The 19197-nt window shown below is 43.3% G+C and overlaps 1 protein-coding gene across 2 annotated transcripts in view; it reads right to left on the reverse strand.

Annotated features, from left to right (window-relative positions):
• Window positions 1–11201: 11201 nt before the first annotated feature.
• The window catches only part of BMP2 (bone morphogenetic protein 2), a 136292-nt gene continuing 128296 nt past the window's right edge, over window positions 11202–19197 (reverse strand). The window contains exon 6 of one of the 2 annotated variants that reach the window (XR_003924582.2): window positions 11202–11864. Coding sequence is in view for 1 of the 2 variants with exons in the window: in XM_030022309.2 (XP_029878169.1) it covers window positions 11993–12017 (25 nt within the window). In the remaining variant the exon portion in view is untranslated. Of the gene's footprint in view, window positions 12018–19197 lie in introns of both variants that reach the window. The other variant, XM_030022309.2, reaches the window with a different exon arrangement.

Below are 19197 nucleotides of genomic sequence, written 5' to 3' on the forward strand. Positions count from 1 at the left end.
CATATAGGAAGCAACGTGGCCTTGTTTTCAAGGATGCTACGTATTGGTGTCCAAGGGAGATCTAGAAACTGGGGTGTGAAGGTGGCGTTTTCACGGTTTATTCAACACCACACAAAGAACCCCATCCTGCCAAAATACAAGCCCCCTGCTGACGGTAATGTGAAACCTACCTGAGCTGGAAACCTCTAAATCTGGATCAGAAAAATGCCATTCCCCAAGTTTCCTCCATGGAGAGATGTTGTAGATTTTTTGTTTGTTTGTTTCCTATTCTCCTCTAGGGAGCATGTGGAGAGCCATAGGTGAGCTCCCCAAGGGCAGCTGTAGCCGGCACCCTCCTTCCCACAGCCTGTGGGAATGAGACTTTCTGGTCAGCAGCATCTGGCCATATTTCCCTCTATAGCAAGTCTGTTCCTACCTGCTTCTAAAAAACAGAGAGATGTGTTAATATTGCCCGAAGTTTCCCTACCATTCTATTTTGGCCACACCTTCATGGCAGGATTGCAACATGTAGATGTCCAAAAGGCAATAAAAGGGCTTTGCCATCGCTGGGGCATATGTATGTAGGTATGTGTATAAAGGAGTAAGCAGCATTGTGCTGTGCTGCTTGCAGTGTGTCTGTGTTTCTAATCAAAGGCAGTGGTCCACTTGGAGAATGGCCCTTTTACCTGATGAGCAATGACACGGGTCAGGACTGCAGGAGAAGTCTGTGTGTGAGAAAGATGGACATGTGGGGGTCAGTGGAAGAACAAAACAGATAAAAAAGGAATGAGGGCAGTGATGTTTAATTTGGGCTATGGGAGTAACTCTCCAGAGACAACATCCTTTTTCTAATCTTAGACTTCCTTGGGAGACCTATACGTCTGTACGTATAGGTTTATGCATAAAAGCACACTCACACAAAAAAGAAAAAGCACCCACAGCACTTAGTAACCCCTCTGCTGAGGGCTGCACACAGCTCTCTTCTAAGCTTTAAACCTGCTCATGATAAATGTGCTGTTATTCTGGCTGCAGATTTTTATTTCTGGGGATATCAATTGAATTCTTATTATGAAAGCAGAAAATTGGAGTTACATCTGGTGACTGACGCATGTGACAGTATCACTGCGAGGAATTCCAGTTTCCTGAAGCTTTTCAATTAAACTTGGTGCACTTTTCCTCAGGTGCTACGCACTCAGTTTTTCAGCATGTGCCTGCTTCCAAGTTGTAAATCAACGAGTAGGTTATTGTACTTTCGTAGGAGCTCTTGTGCCAGTAAAATGAAACAGCAAATAATAAACCCCAAGGAGATTTATATAGCCTGAGTTGATGAAACGATTACTTTCTCATTCCTAGGCTAGCTCAGAAAGGCAGGTTAAAAATAACTGAAAATTTACAAGAGCCTAAAACTGAATCTGAAAAGTACAACCTCAGCAACTTATTGGCTTCGGCCTAGCGAGTGCCAGATTTACTGTTTGCAATTTCTTCAACTTGTTCGGTCATTTTTATTTTTTATTTTTTTTTTTTTTCAACTGCCCCCTCCCCAGGTTGATGACAAGCCTTGGCAAAAACATCTGTGCAAATAAAGCAGGGGAAAGAGTGAAGGAACCTGGCAAAGAGCCCCTTGTGTCTGCTATGGCAAAAATGTTTTGATAAAAGCATCCTTTCCCCCAATAGCCTGAAGTCTCCAGGGGTCACATCTCATGTGGCTGATGAAGAGCTTGCTTGGGTTATGGGTGCCAGGGGCCTCAGCCAGGCTCCCCAGTCTCCTCGCCACAGGTAGTTTCAGCAAGGGGCTGAGAAACCTCCCCTGTGCTTTCAGAGGTGAATGAGGAGCCCGAACCTAGGCAGGGTGGTAATGTCTCCCCCGGGGCTCCAGTCCCTGTGCCCCGTCCTGTTAATGGCTTGTGTGTGGTGACTTTTTTCATGCTAAATGCCTGTGCGGTAATGGGAGCAGAGGCTAGACCTGGTCTCTGCAGAGCTGTCACCATCTGAGCCTGACTAGGAGCAGCTGAGCCTGACCCATGGAGCACTACTGCAGACAATGACCTGGCACAAAGGGTACATGTACGGCTTTACGTAGCAGGGGCCTAATACTCTGACAACAGGAGCGTACAGCAGTGAGCCGAAAGGATGCCAGGGCATCAGCAAAATGCTTGCGATCAGCATGTCTTAGACCGGGGCAGGGCAGAGAGAGATGAGCAGTGATTTGGGAATGATGGGAGGACTAACCACATTGCTCCAAAGGACGTGTGTTGTTTTTATCCTGACCTGATACATCGGCTTGATAAATGCTCTGCTGACAGCATCAGGATTAAGCTGACAGCACTTTCCATTCAAGACATGTGGGGAGGTCCCACATTCAGCTGGAGCGCTTGAGGTCAGAAAGCAACAGGTCGGTGGCTGTATCCCTCTATCCCTGCTGATGATGGCACAGCCCTGAAATACTGCATTGCCCCTGCTTTTTGCTCTGCTGGTACTAGTGAATAAGCCCAGCAGCCTCTCCTCTTGCAAAACTGAGGTACCTTCATGTCCTGGTTGTCCTCTTCCTCTGTTTGAGCTTCCTGAGTGCCTGAGAACGAGTCTGTCCTCTTCATGAGTCGTTCCTGACTCACTGCTGTGCTGAGAGCATGCCAGCTCCCCACGCACCTGGGGACAAGCAAAGGCAGTTGCCTTTGTGTGACTCCCAGGCTTGACCACAGGGGTGCAGACTCCCTGGAAGCCACCTCATGCTCTGCTTCCTATTGAGACCTCCCAAGGAAATGGTGACGTGCTCCAAAGCTCCCCTTCAGGGAACAGCTCAGGGGTTTACAGCCTGTAAACAATGGGTTTTTTCCTCTTCTTCCTCTTCTCCTGGAACATGGGCAGGTGAATAACGTGTTCCAGATTGATGCAGCAAATCCTGCCCCTTTGGCTCTGCATCGCACCGTGTGCTATCTTGTACCTCTGATCCCAGCAGGACCATGATGGCCAGCCGGGGCACGGGCACCTCCCTGGCAAAGGCTGCTGGTGAAAAAAGCTTTAGTCTACATTTTCCTGTTCTACTTTTGTAGAGTTCATTCTAAAAGCAGGGGGGAAATGAAGAGATTTGTTTGTTTTGTAGCCACAGAGATATTTTCGTCATACATCAGGAATAACAAAAGAACATAAAAGTGGGCTGTGAGATGGGGGTAGGAGACTTTGGTCCTTCCAATGGAAAGTTCTTCCCCCTGTCTCCCAAAAAATCTCTACAAACATGTTTGGTTTTTTGAGAAGACTTTTTTTTTTTTTTTATTTAAACCGAGGACAATGTCAACATGTTGCTTTCAGCTGGTGCTGTGACTTCCCTGGTGCTGTGTTCCTCTCACCAAAGAGGTTTGGCCCTCCCCAACTGGAGGGTGTTCCCCAGCTATCGTCAGGCCCCATCTATCAGTGCCACAAATCTTCAAATTAAAAATAGTGGCTAAAATAAATAATGATATGCATTTTAATGGGCCAATTACCCTCTGAAGATTTGCATGTGATTCTTATTTTCTATGTTATATAAAAGCTAAGGGTGGGATTTTCAAAACCACTCAGTGCTGGCCTAATTCCGCTCCCATTGAAGTCAATGGGTCTTTCTTACCCTTGACTGTAATAGGAGCAGAGTTAAGCCAGCACTGAGTACTTATGAAAACCACATCCTAACTATGCTCCCAGACCTCGCCCATATTTCTGCTTTCATGGCATGAAATTTGTTTTCATCATATTACATGTGCTGGAATGCTGATGTCTAAGGGAAGCTACTAGGGATTGAGTTCAATATTAATTCTGACTGGGCTTGGCTTTGTGGGTTACAGCTAAAGCGTTCCTGTAAGTGCAGCATAGAGGCTCATCACACAAATAATGTCAGTGGTGTTAGGACAAGTCAGAGCCGGGCCAGGCCCTGACTTGTCCCAGGTGCTCAGGGTTTAGGGAAGGCACAGGAAGCACCTTGTTCTTCCAGCAGACACCTCCTGCTTGGACCAGACTCCTCCACTAGCCACCTCGGTACCTGTGTCCTAGCTCCTGGAGGAGGCAAGTCTGCTGGGAGTGTTTCTGGGAGGACTATGCCTTAAACATATATGTTGCTATTCTCATGGAAGTCAGTGTCCCAAATCTGCTTTCTTGAGAAAAGGTCCTCAGCTGTGGGTCCCTGGAGCTTTGTTGACTTGAGTCAGGACCGGTCTTCTGAGAACAATGCTGGGAAACAACTTGGGGGGGGGGGGGGGGGTGTTCAGATAATTGGTCTTTCCACACAATACCATTTGCATAGAAGGTATCTGTTTAACTCAGAAATGCCAATTCTTCATAGAGAAGTGCCAGATTGCTACTCTCTGTGAGCTTGGTAATTTTTTATTTCTTTTGGGTGTGTTTTGGTTGTTTTCCATTTTTCTCTTTTTTTTTTTTTTTTTTTTTTTTGCTTATTTGATGTGTGTGAGGAGAGGTCATTTGCAGTTGCTATAAAAGTTCTACTTTTTATCAAGAATCTGAGAATCAAAGTTGACATCTGTTCTATTTTTTTCTGGAAAAAAACCCAAAAACCAACAAAACAGTTCCCTAATCTTGCCCCTTAATGTCACTGTAGCACATTGCCCATCAGGCATGCTGACAAGATCCTGTATTTTTCTGCCTGAGTTAAATTGGAAGCGACTGCGGAGGGGGGAGGTGGCTGTACCAGGTGATTTGCTTGTGCTCAGCAGCAGATGGGATGGTGATGGATCCCATCCCAGTGACCTCCACCATCTCCGCATTTTGTCAGGAACCTGATGGAGTCTAAAATGACTCCACCAGTGAAAACAGCATAGAGAAGAGCTCCCACCCCAGTCTCCATATCCTGGAGATCAAACCAACTGGAAAGAGCTACACTGTCTTTCGCCGTGGCCAAGAAAGTCATTTTGTGTTCCCTGCACAAGCTGGACTGATCTTGGCCCACAGATGATTGTTGCTGTCGATCCAGATCTCCCAAAAGGCTGGTGTATTTTCTTGCTAATATATGTCCCACAAATGTTTTGAATTTCTGGACTCATTAGGGCTTAGGGAGGCTATTTGTCAGGACCAAAGACGTCTTCTACAATAAACCAGCAGCTGTCTGCAAAGGGTGAGGAGACATTTGTTGCTGTGAGCTGAGTCTGCTGTCAGCAGCCAGGCCCCTGACCAGCCCTAGTAAATGTTTTATTGATTTAATATTAAATTAACTGCCTGGGCATAAGGAGTGCATTATTTTTAATGGCATTCTGATATTAGGGACTGCAGTTTGCTAGAATGCACCTGTAAAATTAGTATCCCCTAGTATTCTGCAGGAACCATAAAATGTAATGCTCTTTGTGTGCAGCACTCTGAAGCTTGACATGGGTAAAGTTACATGGCGTTCGCTTGCTGCCTATCTGATGGCTGTACCAATTCCTGCTGTGAGAGGAGGAGTTAAGTCATCTTGGAAGGCTTACTCCAAGTTCATCTCTTCTTTGCTCTGAAAAGGGATAAATGGAGCCCGTGAAGCCTGTGTCCTAATCCCAGAGTATCCTGTCTGACCAAGCACAGTAACTCATGGAAGCTTGTACACAGGGCACTTGTAACAGCAGGGCACCTTCTGTAGGTGGTCAGTGCTGGAGCGAACAATTTTCCCAATATTTTTCAGTAAATGAAATAAAGGAAGGAAAATTACAATTAAAAAGTATTGTTTATTCAGCCCCAAATGTGCCACTCTGCAATTTGCCTTTTTTTAGTGAAAGAAAAGGCATTTGGAAACAAATGCAATTTGAAATTTAAACACTCACACACATTCCTTAGTGTAAGAATGAAAATATTTGCTAATTTTGGAATTCATGTCGCTTTTTTTTTTAATTGGACTATGAAATTAACAGAGGAAAAATTTCAGCCCCAATAAAAAAAATTGTTCAAATAACATCACCCATCTGTATGTAGTTCATATCATTCTTTACCTCCGGAGAATGGGCCACAAGAAAGCAAATGCATCACCAGGAGCACATGGCTTTCCTCCCTCTGGGTAGGGCACAGCAGCAGTCACCGCGTCCCTCCAGCAGTGATGCTCAAGGTAGCTGAGAAGGAGCCTTACAGCACTGTTTTTAGCTCAAGGAAACACACCAGGGATGTGTCCATGCATCAGCTTTACCAAAGACCATAGCAGTTTGCTTAAACTCAGTGGCATTCATGAGCGCTCAGATCATGGTCGATGGAGACACTTTTTACATAAGCTTTGCTATCTAGTGGAAAAGTTGCTTTTCGTTCCTGCCAAGTACTGCAGCCTGTTTCCATGTGATGATCTCTTGTTTTTATCAAGTTGTCCTATTCAAGTACAAAGAGAGAATTTTTCTTATGCCAATAGCATGCACCTTGCTGCTCTACAATTACCATTGATTTTGCTTAAAATTACAGTGATTGCTGTTTTGTTATAGCAACCTTTTTGTTAAAATGCGTACCTAGTAGATGTTGCATTTGATTTTATTAAGGTTGTAAAAATGCTATATTTGAGCTGTTTATATTTTTTAACTCCCTCAGAAATGGTTAATTACGAAGTCAAATCTTCTTAAATGGCATTCAGATGGGGATTCTCGGAAATCCCAAGATTTCTGAGAAGTTTGTTTCACATTGATTTCACAGCGAAGAATCACAATGCTGAAACAATAATGGATCCAAGACAGATGGACAAGCATAAAACCATGATCTTAGTACTTCTAAGTACTCGGTTATAAAAATAAAAACCTTAAATTAGAAGTTTAGAATGTTAGGGGATGAGGTAGGATGCCAAATTTTGCAAGTTTTGTCATTAAATTAAAGTCACTTTAAAAACTGAAGACCTAAGGGGCTCCACATATAATCGAGGGACCAAGTGAATTTCAAGCAGCAACTATGAGTATGACAGCAATCTGAGTGGGTGGATCACGATCGACAGGATCTGATAAAATGCGTTTTTCAACTGCTTCTTTAAATACTAGATCACTCTCTTTGTAAATCTTGTTTGTAAAGCCACTAATGAACTCTCTTTTCTGATAGCTTTCTTGGATATATCAGTGAGTGAAATCCATGTTTTATTACTCCTAAGGCAAACGTTGACAAGAAATGTTTATTTTTTGTTGTGATTTTCCAGAGGAAATGCAAGTTTCCTTCCAAAAACCTGGAAATTTCACTGAACTTACTTTTTCCTTAGAGTTTTTGGGGACCAAAAATCAAATGTATCTTCTCTAGGGAAAAAGATGGGAAGACAGGACAGAAAACTGAAACGTAATTTAAGAGATCAGTCATCGTCTGCAGATACTGTTGATTCAACAGACATAGTTTCTGTAGGAAGTTTCAAAAGAAAAAGGTTCGTGAGCTCTCCCTGTGAGAGACCTCTTTTGTTTTGATAGTTGTGACCAAGTCACAATGAATTTATCAGAAGACAAAGTCTACCCAGCACCTCTCCTGGCTCTGAACCATGTGGGTGCACCAAGGGCATAGAGAAATCCATGCAGAGTAGATCTGTGTAAAGGTTCCTGTTGACTTCAGTACAGACTAGATCAAGACAACCTCTAGTTTTTTGTATCACGATGTCGGTGTTATCCTTCCCCCTCTTCTGCCTGTTTTCCCTTGTGTTCTTTATGACACTCATTTGCCACCTTTCATGTAACACTCAGAGGTGAACAGTTTGTAAGAGGGCCCAAATTTTGCATGTTGGGCCATTTGCACAGGCTTTGCAAAGATGTGGCACCTTAGTGCTAGTTTTAGGAGCTCTTTAATGAGCGACCAGCCCGTTTTGTGCTGGCTCTTAGCTCAGCTTTGAGACTGAAGATTAGGAAATTATGCAAAAGGTGGGTGACTGTTGGATGATCACTTTTTAGTTAACAAATACAGATAATTCATTGCCCAGGCAACTTGAATTGACGGAGTCAAACCATACTTTTTTCAAAGGATGTAGTGGATTTACTTATTCCTGTTTCTGTGTTTGATTTACTACCACATGATTTCATTACATAAGAACTTAAAATGGGGATTTCTGCCAAGCAACTTTAGGCAAGGCCCATATTCCACAAATCCCTAAATTTGAGGATAGTGGGTGGGGGAATCATCATATTTTTCTAGCAGATGTCCGTTCTGCCTGTGGACTAGAATTTGGGGCGGTTTGTTATTAGCGTTGTTGCTTTAAAACCCTTGTAAAATGATGTTTATTTTCCTCTCATTAGATAATGAACTTGAATTTTTCCATTCAGTGAAGATGATGATAACTTTAATAACTACTAATTCTCTAATTAATAACAACATTGGAGGGAATAAAGGAGGAGCCTTCAAACAGGCACTGTTTCAGGTTTGAACTGGTTTCAAATTCAGACAATGTTACTTGGAGCTCTCTCTTGCCCTCATCCAACGTAAGGCCACACAGCTCATGTTTGTTGGTATTTTGAAGTAGATAAAAATGTGCAAGAAGGTTACTCCCTTTAACTACCGGATAGAAAATCCGTATCCTAATAGCTCAACTGTCCAGGTCATGTTAAATTTCTGTGGAAGAAAGTGAGTAAATGTGAAGAAGAAAATGCCAAAGAAAATGCAATGAGGGAAGAAAAAGTGATGTAAGTTGGCCAAGAAGTAAGTTGCACTTCTTGGCCCAGGCTCTGCGGTGGTATAAATCATTACCACACAGCTGCAGTGCAGCCATTCCACTTCACCGAAGTTTTCAATTTGACCTGTTGTCAACTTTAAGCAAAGGTGATAACAGTCAATTACACTAGCCCCAAAGCAATTTTGTCCACTTTTGTATTCTGATCTTCACTCTCAAATGCTATTTTTGTCCTAGTCCTCAGCATTAGGGTAAATATAATGCAAACTGAGGTCATAGGAGCAATGCTATCGCTAAAGGTCTGGCTTGGGAGAAAGGCACACCTGGGGGCAGATCTTGGTCTCCATTTGTGAGCTGGGTAACAACTCCTCTGCTCAAGAAGGATTTCTAGATGACATCTAGCCAAGGAGAGGTTTGAGGTGTTTTAGTGATCCTTGTCCACTGTAACTGTCCTCAGCAGACTCTTGTTGTTGCTTTGAAATGCTCCAGATGAGCCTTTGGGGATGGTTTGGGAGCTGCTCTTTGGATCCCATGCCAAGCACAGCTCACCTGAGCTCAGGAGTCTAGGCCAGCACATGCAGCTCCTGACCAGAGCGGGCTGGGAGGGCAGCCTGCTAACAGCTAGCCTCAATACTTCTTTTTTCTTCTTTATTCTGCTTTTCTTGCTTGGCCATTTCAGGTCTTGGCTTCAGATGACAAATGGCACCATCAACTGTCTACCATCCAGCACCTCATGCTGCCGCTCACCTTTGAAATATCTTAAGTGTTTTGGTCATTGCCCCAAGAAATCGTGTTTACATCATTTCTGAGAGACATTTAGTGTTAAGAGAAAAAATGGCCAAAACAGCTTAGTGCTTTTGGCTTATTGTTTGAATATTTAAAGATATTGCATCTGGAAAGTATTCCATTAATTTGTGGCTAGCACCCATATATCAAATCCATGAGCTTCCAAGTAAACAGCTGTCACTGGAGCTGCCACGGAGGGAAATTGGCACTGCTAGCTTGTGGTGAGCAGAGAGGGAACGCACTGGTACAGACTAATCCAAGGAGGAAACGTTAACCCAGATGTGTGGAGGACAATGAATGAATTGTTCCTTAGAGCTCCTCAACTTCTCAGCTGTATTAATGAGACATAATTAAGGCCTCAGACTATTATATTCACTCACACACATACATAGAAGCGTACATATCATTATAAGTCAGAAAGATGGGGTTGCATACTATAACTATATACCTTAAAGCAGCCTCTGAGTCATCCCTGCGCATGTCGGAAGGGGGACACGTGTTTGAAGGAGAAAGGAGACTGTCCGTATTGGTGGCAATGTGTCTTTAGGCTGGTTGGATCATGTAGCTCTCTTTTGATAGTCACACAGCTTGAAACAAACATTCATGGCTTCCTCAAGGAAGACACAGTAGAGCCAGGATCCATCCAGGCGTTGGTGTAGCAGGGTATGCGTGGGGTGTTTGCCATAAAACTTAAGATGAGTTGGGGCTGTTGGCAGTGCCAGGGGCCTCAGCTGGAGTTGTGATTTCATGTACAAGCAGCTCAGAGCGGTGCGAGAAGTTCTACCTGAAGCCAGGCGAAGTGCTGAGGCAAGGACTCGGCTTCAGTTTTCAAATGCTGCTGTTATTGGCAGAGCTGTTTGTTGTGCGGCCTAGGGCAGTGGGGTGGGGGCCTGTTATTTTCAATTACATGTTTGATCAGTCTGTTTTCCATGCAGTGCTCAAGTAAATGAACCAATTAATTAAGAGGAATTGTATACATGGAAGTGGGACAGAGATGATATCGCTAGTTATGTTTTCTTGGGAAAGGTGTTACAGAAGTGTTGAAAAACCTCATGGCAAGATCAGGGTCTCTGGTGGTAGGTGCTATGGGGCATCCGGGGAGGCTCCAGCTGAAATGGAGGAAGGAGAGCAAGAAGAAAGGTTTCCCATCCCCTTTCCAGAAGGGAGGATCTGAGGCCAAGAGAAATGAGGTGAGCCCCTGGAGGAGGTTGCTATGTCAATCCCAGGGGAAGCATGGATGACATGGGATGGATGGGAAAGCCTTCTCCTACTTCTGCCCAACAGCTGTTCTGGCATCTACTCTAGATACTCTGGCACTCCACTGGACTCAGGATTTACCTTCTGTTTACTAACCAACGCAAAGTGGGTTTGAACTGGTGACCTAAAGGTGAAAGGCTCTGCATCTTATTAGAATTACTGTGAGCTGCTGAATGAGTCCCCCATGGCAGTTAAGATTTGATTATGGTTCTAGAAAATGTTCAGCTTTTACAATTAGTGTCAAAGCAGTGGTAAGCCCCTCTTTGATTCCTGGGTGTAGGCTCGTGCTTTTCTTAACCTCACACATATGCTGGCATATTTACAGTAAGTGCTCAGGGGTTTGTTTTTTTTATATTTTTTTTTTTTTATTTTTGAATTAAAAATGAAAGTTCCCCAGGGAAATTATGCAATGGGAAATAGCCACTTCAATAAACTTGACTCACACATTTTATTGATTATGGTAAATTTAATTATTCCATTTAAACCTTGCTTACACACACAAAAAAACTTTATCCTTTTCTTCCTACATGTTTTTTCCTGTTTTAGTATTCCTCTCTACAGACCAAAAGTATACTATATGTTATTTTAAATTTTTCAGAGGAGAAATACTCAAGGCTAAGCTTCTTCTCCATAATTATAATTAAAAATTAGAAAACATACCATAAATCTTATTCAAAACATCTTCAAATAGAGCTACTAATTGTTAAACAGCAGTAATTATAGCTTTTAATATAGCTCTTTTGCCTCTGCCATATATTATGTGCACCATTTTTGCTAAGGGAGACAATTATTCAAGTGCAAAAGATGTTAAAACAAAACAAAACAAAAAAAAACCAAACCCAAAGCATGGAGCAAAATAGGTATTTCTCCTACTCAGTACTTCATTAGGCTACGCTGTTCATTCTTTCTGTACTCAGATAATACCCAGAGGTCTCAATCTTGCTTGGAGACCATTGCACGGAAGTCTTTAGAGGCTACAGTCCAAAAAGCAGTGAAAAAGCTGCTGCTCCCTGAGTCATCCCTGGGTCTTAACCTTATTTCTCTAGAAACCAGTGCTAGTGGGTGTGTTTTCTTTCTCCTTCAGTGAGCTGCTGCAGCTTCCTCTGACCTACCAAACTACATTCAATCCAGGTAATCACCTTTTTTTCTTAAACTTGTGAACAGTCTCTTCTTCTTGGGGAAATGCATTCATTCATTACCTTGTGGCTTTTCCCATGGATGGGGAATGTTCCCATGGATGGGGAATGTTCCCATGGATACAGGTCTGTGGAACTGAGGGTGAGGCAATTCACCATGGCTAGAAATTAGGATGTGGAAAGAGGAATTGTCACTAGAGATGAAGAATCAGAAGTAATTCACAAAGTCTGTACTCCCTCTTGTATGACAGGACTATTCATAGCCAGCCCATCCCAGCAGTGAGGCAAGTCATGGTTGGTCTTCCTCCTTGAAGCTGCAAAATTCAATCTGGACAGGGGCTGTTTGTGGTTCTGGAAGCTGAGGTTGGCCAGTTTTGAAAGCTGAGATAGGGTCCAGGGTTTGTTCAAGGCTTGTTGCTTCCAGATACATCTTGCATCCAAGTTCTTTCATGGGGCTGTCAGACCTGAGCTTGTCTGAATCCCATGGCCGAATCCTCACCTGGTATAATCTGAAAGGCTCCCGTTTATTGCAAGGGAGCTGCACCTCCTCAGTCAGTGGGGGTGAGCCTGGGAGAAACTGGTGAGAGCACAGGGATGCTGAAGGAGGAGCAACAGGGCTGGGTTGTGGGAGGTTCTGGAGGCTGCAGGTGAGCAATGTCTCCTTTGCTCTCCTCCAGTTTCTCTCCTGGTGGCACTTTTGACTGCCACCACTGTTAAGCACAGTGACCAGCCTAGCACCCTTCTGGATATCCCCTCTTGGCAAAAGATGGACTGGGGGACTCCATGAGACCGGATGTTGTTACTCCCATGGAGACCTGGATGTTGTTCCATGGCTTCAAAAAAAGGAAAGAAAAAAAAAAAAAAAATTCGATGCTCTGTATCCTGGTAGGTTTCAGATTTATTTGCTTTATTCAAAAAGTATGGCTGGAAATAAGTACTTACATATTTCTAAATGACCTACCCTTAAAAATACCCACAATCTGATGTAAACTGGCGAGGGTCCCTTGAATTAAATGGATTCATTTTAGCTTGCACCAGATGAGGATTAGGCCCCAAGGTTCATGCAAGCCCAGTTGTGATGACCTTGAAAAGAACTTAGATTAAAGATGAGTTTGGAAGCAATCAAACCAAATCATAAGCCTGGCTGATTTAATTCATTTTTCTGGCAAGTCCTAGTTTTCTGAGAATATGACCTTGTTGCAATATGTATTACACCAAATCCTTCACTTAACGAGCCCATTGCCACAGATGTCACTCTCCATGCCATAACTCCCCAAAACATTTCAATTTCTTTCCCCGTAACTGTCACCACGCTTGCTCTGGCTGCCGCGGGGAGGGAACTTAGCCATGTAGCAGATCCCAGACTCAGCTTTTGGCCTAGATGACACGCGGAAGAATTATTTTGCAGATGGGCCAACCTAGGACACGTGTTCCCGCTGGGATCGGCACTCTGCTCCCCCCTCGCTGCCTCCTTAATGAGAGCGCGAGAGCTCGAACCAACAGCCAAGTCGTCGAATGGCAACAACAAAAGACTCCTTGTCGTTACTCAGGCTGACTCAAACCAGAGTAGAAAAGGGGATTTTTTTGACAGAGCTGAGGATCATAGGCTGACTATAAAGAGCTCGTCATCTAGTGCTGTCAGTGATAGTCTCTGTTAAGTTATAAAAATCACCTACTTGCTCCTTGCCTCAGTTTCCACAACTGTGGGCCATGGGCTCTGTGAGTATTAGTACACTAGGAGATGTGATGTGTAGCTCCTGTGGTAATGGTGGTAATATAGAGACATATAAGCAATACTCGAAACGGAATGCCCTGACAAGACGGAATTTTGAAATTTGACTTAAGAGTTTAATAATCACCCCAAAAGTAAAATTTCTCCCAAAAAGTGAGCCCGAGTCTGTTGTCTCCATTCCTGCTTTTCACAGTCTTGCATAACAATCTATGTGAGAACTTGAAGGCGAAAAAGCCAAATGCTTTATGCTCTAAATTTTGAAATGGCACAATTGCAATGCTCTTGGCATTTTTGTTTTTCCTCTGGATGTTTTCCTTTCAAAGCAAAGTGCAGTCAAAAAGGGATCTGTTCTTGCTAAGTGATTCCCTTTTGGTAGAACAGCATGCTTCAAAGAAAGATATGTGTATTCCTTATATTTAGTCTGTATAACCACATACGTATATGGTTCTTCTGAAGTTTTACCAACCATTTCTATTTACTGCTGCTTCAGAGAAAGCAGAATCGAGTGCCCTGTGGAATCCTTGCTCTCCCAGCACACAGAGACCTCAAGGTTGCAGTGTTATTTCTTCCCCTGCCCTTTATTATTATTACTAGTGGCAATAGCAAGTACAGATCCAGCGAGGTGCTGCATACCTTCAGCTCCCATGGGAGTCCCTGACAAGAACAGGTATTTCCATAAAGGGTATTTGCCTGTGATGTACAGGCACTAGTCAATCCTAGCCACCTTCCAGCCCTTCTCCAAACACAGGAGGGAGAACAAGATTGCCACAGAGGGAGACCTGGGTGGGGGGGAAGTGCTCCTCATGGCCAGGGGATCCTGGGGTGCTTTGGGAACAGGTTTAAGTAGAATATTTTCTGCAATGCCTTAACCCTCGTTAGTGCTGTAGATGCACAGACACAGTGTGCTGACAACTTGCTTCACTTCACAGTGGCACCGTTGCATTTCTCTAAGAATATTTCCTCTGCCTCTCTTTACAAGAATCCCATGATTTCATGGGGTAAAAAAGTCCTGATTTTTCCACATCTTTTCCTCTGCCTTTAGCCTATTTGATTCACTGCTTCATTTTGTACACTGGAAGATGCTTTCAATTTTTAAGCTTTGTTTGTTTCCCTTTTTCTGTTTATTTTTTGTTGTTACTGGTTAGTTCCAGAAAGAGCAGTCTGAATGCCTTATCTGCCAGAATACACATGCGCATGGGTTTCTTACCTTGCCATCACTCCAAAAGATTTCATTACATTTGCCTAGAATTTAATCTGTAACACGCACTGCAGAGCTGGTCCCAAGGAAAAAAGGCAGTGGCTCATCACGTGACATCCTTTCTCTTAAGATCTTGTTTCCTTCTGCATAGGCCCCGCTTGCTGGGTTGGCAGGATGGGTTCCCCCACTGTGCTGTGCTAGTTTGACATAATCGCTGTAGTGCCACTGAGCAACATGTGGCAAACAGCTTTATCGTCAAGGACGGCCCAGCAAGCTGGGATGAGTGAACAGCAGCTTCCAGTAGGAATGCTCCTCCGTATTTTAAGCTAGTCTTTCTTGGAGAGTTGGAAAAGAGGAGATTGGGGTGGGTTTTTTCCCTCCTCCATGTGATTTCACTGATGTTTGTAGTTGCACAGAGGGACACCAGAAATCTGATTTAAAAAGTGGTCCTCCAGGAATAGCCTGTTGACTTCTTGAACATCAAAAAGGCCCAAGAAAGTTTCAGAGTCCAACATCACTCAGCAGCTGATCCGAAGCAAACCTGAAGAGGACAACCCCATTTCCTCAGAGCCCTCACTCAGCCCCCTTGCCCAATGAGACATCACAGCTGATTTTTCAGTTGGCCAGAAGCCCTGTCTGTGTCGCTACAGAGCTCAGGCATGCCTTGAGACAAGAGTAACTAGTCATGCCCCATCTATCTTACATGGGTTTTTTTTTTTTTTTGAGCACCTCCCAGACTTTACTATGTTTATCCTCTTAGCACCTCTGTAATTATCTCACTTGTAACAGATGAGAAACAGAAGAACATTGGAGGTTTTGCAATTTGAGCTGAGCCGTGCAGGAGCTCTTTGGCAGGAGAGGCAGCCTCCTGAGGGGTGAGTAATGTCCTTTTGACAATCCTATTAGACTTCTGTTTGTATCCTTACATACCTAGATACAAGCCCAAAATCAAGCCCAAAGCATCTTGCACAAAGCACAGTTACTCTTTGAACCTGACTTTTCTGGGACTGATGGCAGGCTTTCACCACCGTCCTTCCCAGTCCTCATACAATTCCCAGACACCAGATCTGCAAAGCAGTTCCACTCTGTTTCAGTTTGAAGGATCAAGTCTTATTTATGCAAGCAACATAAACATCATTTTAGCTTGACAAATACACAGAAAATTCAGAACGGCTGCAACTGTTGTGTGCAGTGTCCTGCAGAATAATTTTGTCCAAGCGCACGGAGTGCACTCACAACTGTATTTTAACCAGTGTGACTGGCAAAGCAAATCAGATGGCACTTGGCTTCAAATATATGCCTATTGTCAGCCCTCTTAACCAATTAAATCAATGAGAACTTTACCACGAAACCTGAATATAGCTTTAAACCCAGAATCAGCAGCAGTAGCTGAGCATAAGAATTGCTGAGTGAAGAGGCAAACTGACTGGGTAGTGTGCTTCAGGGGAGGCACACGCTTAGCTGAAAGGAGGGCTCTGTGCAAAACCAAGCGGAGCAATGGAAATCACATCAGCAAGATGAAGTCTGGCTGGTGAACATCCTTCCCTGCATGTGAGTCAGTGGCAGGTTAATTAGCATAGCTAGGCAGGGAACAGTGGTTATGACAGAAGAGGCTTTAATTGATAGCATCATTTTCAGCACGATAATATTAATTAGCAGTTGTGATAGGGAACATGAAGGCAGGTGAAGCGCTTTCTGTCAAGGTATTTTTATGAGGAATTAGCCTGTATAAACACCCATTGTAAATACATTGCCCTTGTCAGGTATAATAACTGCCTTGGCACATAGCATCTCTACTCACAATGGAAAGATAATTAAAGACACAATTGCACGCTACGGTGTTTCTCCCAGATGCTAATTGTGTCATTGGAGAGATCTAAACAATTATGTTAGGAAAACACTGGGTGACTGTTAATAGTCATTTCCAAAATGTAGACAATAAATAGATTGAGAAAACACTGTGAGTGTTGAGCCAGCCTTGGAAAAAGCTAGAGGAAAAATTGTATTTCTGAAGTGAACATGGAAATTTTAAATGGGAGTGAGGTGTCTAAACATCTTGGAGGAACTTAGACCCTGAGCTTACTGAAGCCAAATCCTACCTTAGCCTACAAATAATTTCATATTTCACAGTCTTCACATTTTCCTCATATGTATGTTGTTCTTAGAAGCTTATACAAGGAGGGCCGAATCCTGAAGACATTACTTAAAGGAAATTTCTATTCATGTTGCTGAAAATTCACTACTGATAATCCTAGTAATAATTCTTATGAAAACCTGTGTTATATTACATGTTGCATTTTATTATGTATAGCATATATAATATATTGTATAACTCTATATTACAGGTCTACAGTACATACCTGTAATATTATGTTCTGGTAATTAAACCAATTAAAGTGCAGTTATGAGCTCATTAAACCCAAGAAATATGAGATGTCAATCAATTCAGTTTTTATCTAGATAAAAATCTTATCAAAGCCAAGTGATTCAGTCCTTAAAACCAAGTGTTCTTTTGTCTGTGTATCTATTTATGACGTATAGATAAACACGATCCACAAAATGCCTGTATAGACATATGTGACCTGCATGCACAGTCCCTATTGCGGAGCGAACTGCTGCTGGATATTTTTACCTCTTTGGTTCCCATGATACATCTGAGTGGGATATTCTGTTACAATAGTAACATTGCAAATATTTAATAATATCACACAATTCTTCACAGATCTGACATAAGCAATACATAGCCCTCTGTCAGGTACGTAGGTTTTGCACATTGTCCCTCAGAGGATGCCAGAATGACTTAAACGCACCAAGTTATACTGCTGTGGTGAAATGCCTTTTTCCCAGGTGCTGCTGCACCTAAACTGGTCCCTGCAGAGTCGGCAGGTCTAGCTCTCCTGCTCGGCTTTTTACAGGCTGAGAGGTGATCTTGAATTAGCTCTTTTGAAGTCACCTGGGACTAGTGCATTCCTGCCTGGAGCAGAACATTATACTCTGGAATAAATATACTTGGGGCAGAAATCTTCATCCCACTCTTGTTCTCCCACGGCTCTTACGGTGGGGACAAGCTTTTGGGCAAAACCTCACTGCCATCCCAGTTGGTTGCTGGGAATGTGTTTCCTGGGGCTGAGTGACGGCAATTTTGGGCTTTGCGCCTCGCATGAAGAAGAGGCATTTGGTACAGCCATGTTGATGATCAGTAGAGGCTGCAGAAGGAAGAATTCAAATTATGCAGAGAAGCAGCAGAGGAATGGCAGTGACACAGGATTAATTGACCTGGGTTCTGGTTCTCACACTGACAAAGTGTCTCACCCAGTGTCCCGCACTTTGTTTCGTGTCTGGATTGGTCAGATATGTTTCAGGCTGTTGAGGGCAAGGACTGCCTTCATGCTATGTCTGTACAGTATCTGAACAGTCATCAAGCCTTGATCTTGGCTACTATCTCTAAGGGGGGCTCTAATAAAAGCAATAATAATAATAATACTGATGATGATGCTAATGAAAGGCTGATTATAGTTACCTTTTAATATGGTCCAGAAAAGCCCCAAGCTTCATGTTCAGCTCATCCAAAGCAGAGAAGCTGTTTGTATTTATATTGTTTTTCTGGTGGGAGGAGAGTTTTCATGCCCAGAGTTGGAGAGCATGGGGAGAAAAGAGAATTATGGAATTATTTTTCTATTGTGCCTAACAAGATTATGATCAGAAAAAGGAGGAGGGAGAGAGGAAAATGTGGATGATGTTGTTATTACTAAAATGAAAGAATTTGTATATAATCATAGTAGTTGGGGAAATGTGTTTTTAAAGACCTTGAGAGAGGTCATAATGAGAGTTTACTTTGTAGATCTAATCACAGTTTACAAGACCATATGCCAGTTCCCAGTGGTGTCCATAGTGAACAGCAGGACACCAGTAATTTTCCAGATGTGGCTTACCCCCTAGAAGGAGAAAACCAGTGAGAAGGACTAGAGTGACCCAGCACTGGGGGAGCCTCTGAACTCCTCTACATCTTTTGTCTGGGGTGCCCTCACGAATAGTTTGGTTGGTAACGTTGGCATAAATTCTTCTACAGTGCAACTGAGCCTGTAAGAGAGAAGGAGAAACTCAGAGAGGGATCACAGGATCCAATTTTATGGAAATGTATTCATAAAACAGCGCTGAAGCATATATACCATAACATCTATCCCAGATACCTGATGAGTATTTGGGGCCACATCAGTAGTGGGGGAGAGGGGAACAATGTTGGGTGCCAACAGGGCATTACTACCTTGTGAAACATGCTAGCGTGGAGGAGATCATGGTCTCAACTTCCGCCTAAGCTTCCTGTAACTTCTGCAAACACATGCATATTGGGTCCCCTTTGGTCAGATCATTCCATCAACCACCCTTGGGACTTGGTATTGCCCCAGTCGTGCTGCAGCGCAAGCACTTTCCAGGTCAGGGCACACCAGCAATGGGAGAGTTTGCAAGGGACTATGTGGAATCACTGGATCTTGTCCCATTTTTGTTTAGAGAGTCGTGGCTGTGGATGCTGTTCTTTTGGAGGAGTGGACTTAAGAGGAAAAGA

The sequence above is a fragment of the Aquila chrysaetos genome, chromosome 8 (genome assembly GCF_900496995.4).
Source record: "Aquila chrysaetos chrysaetos chromosome 8, bAquChr1.4, whole genome shotgun sequence".
NCBI classification, from domain to species: Eukaryota; Metazoa; Chordata; class Aves; order Accipitriformes; family Accipitridae; genus Aquila; species Aquila chrysaetos.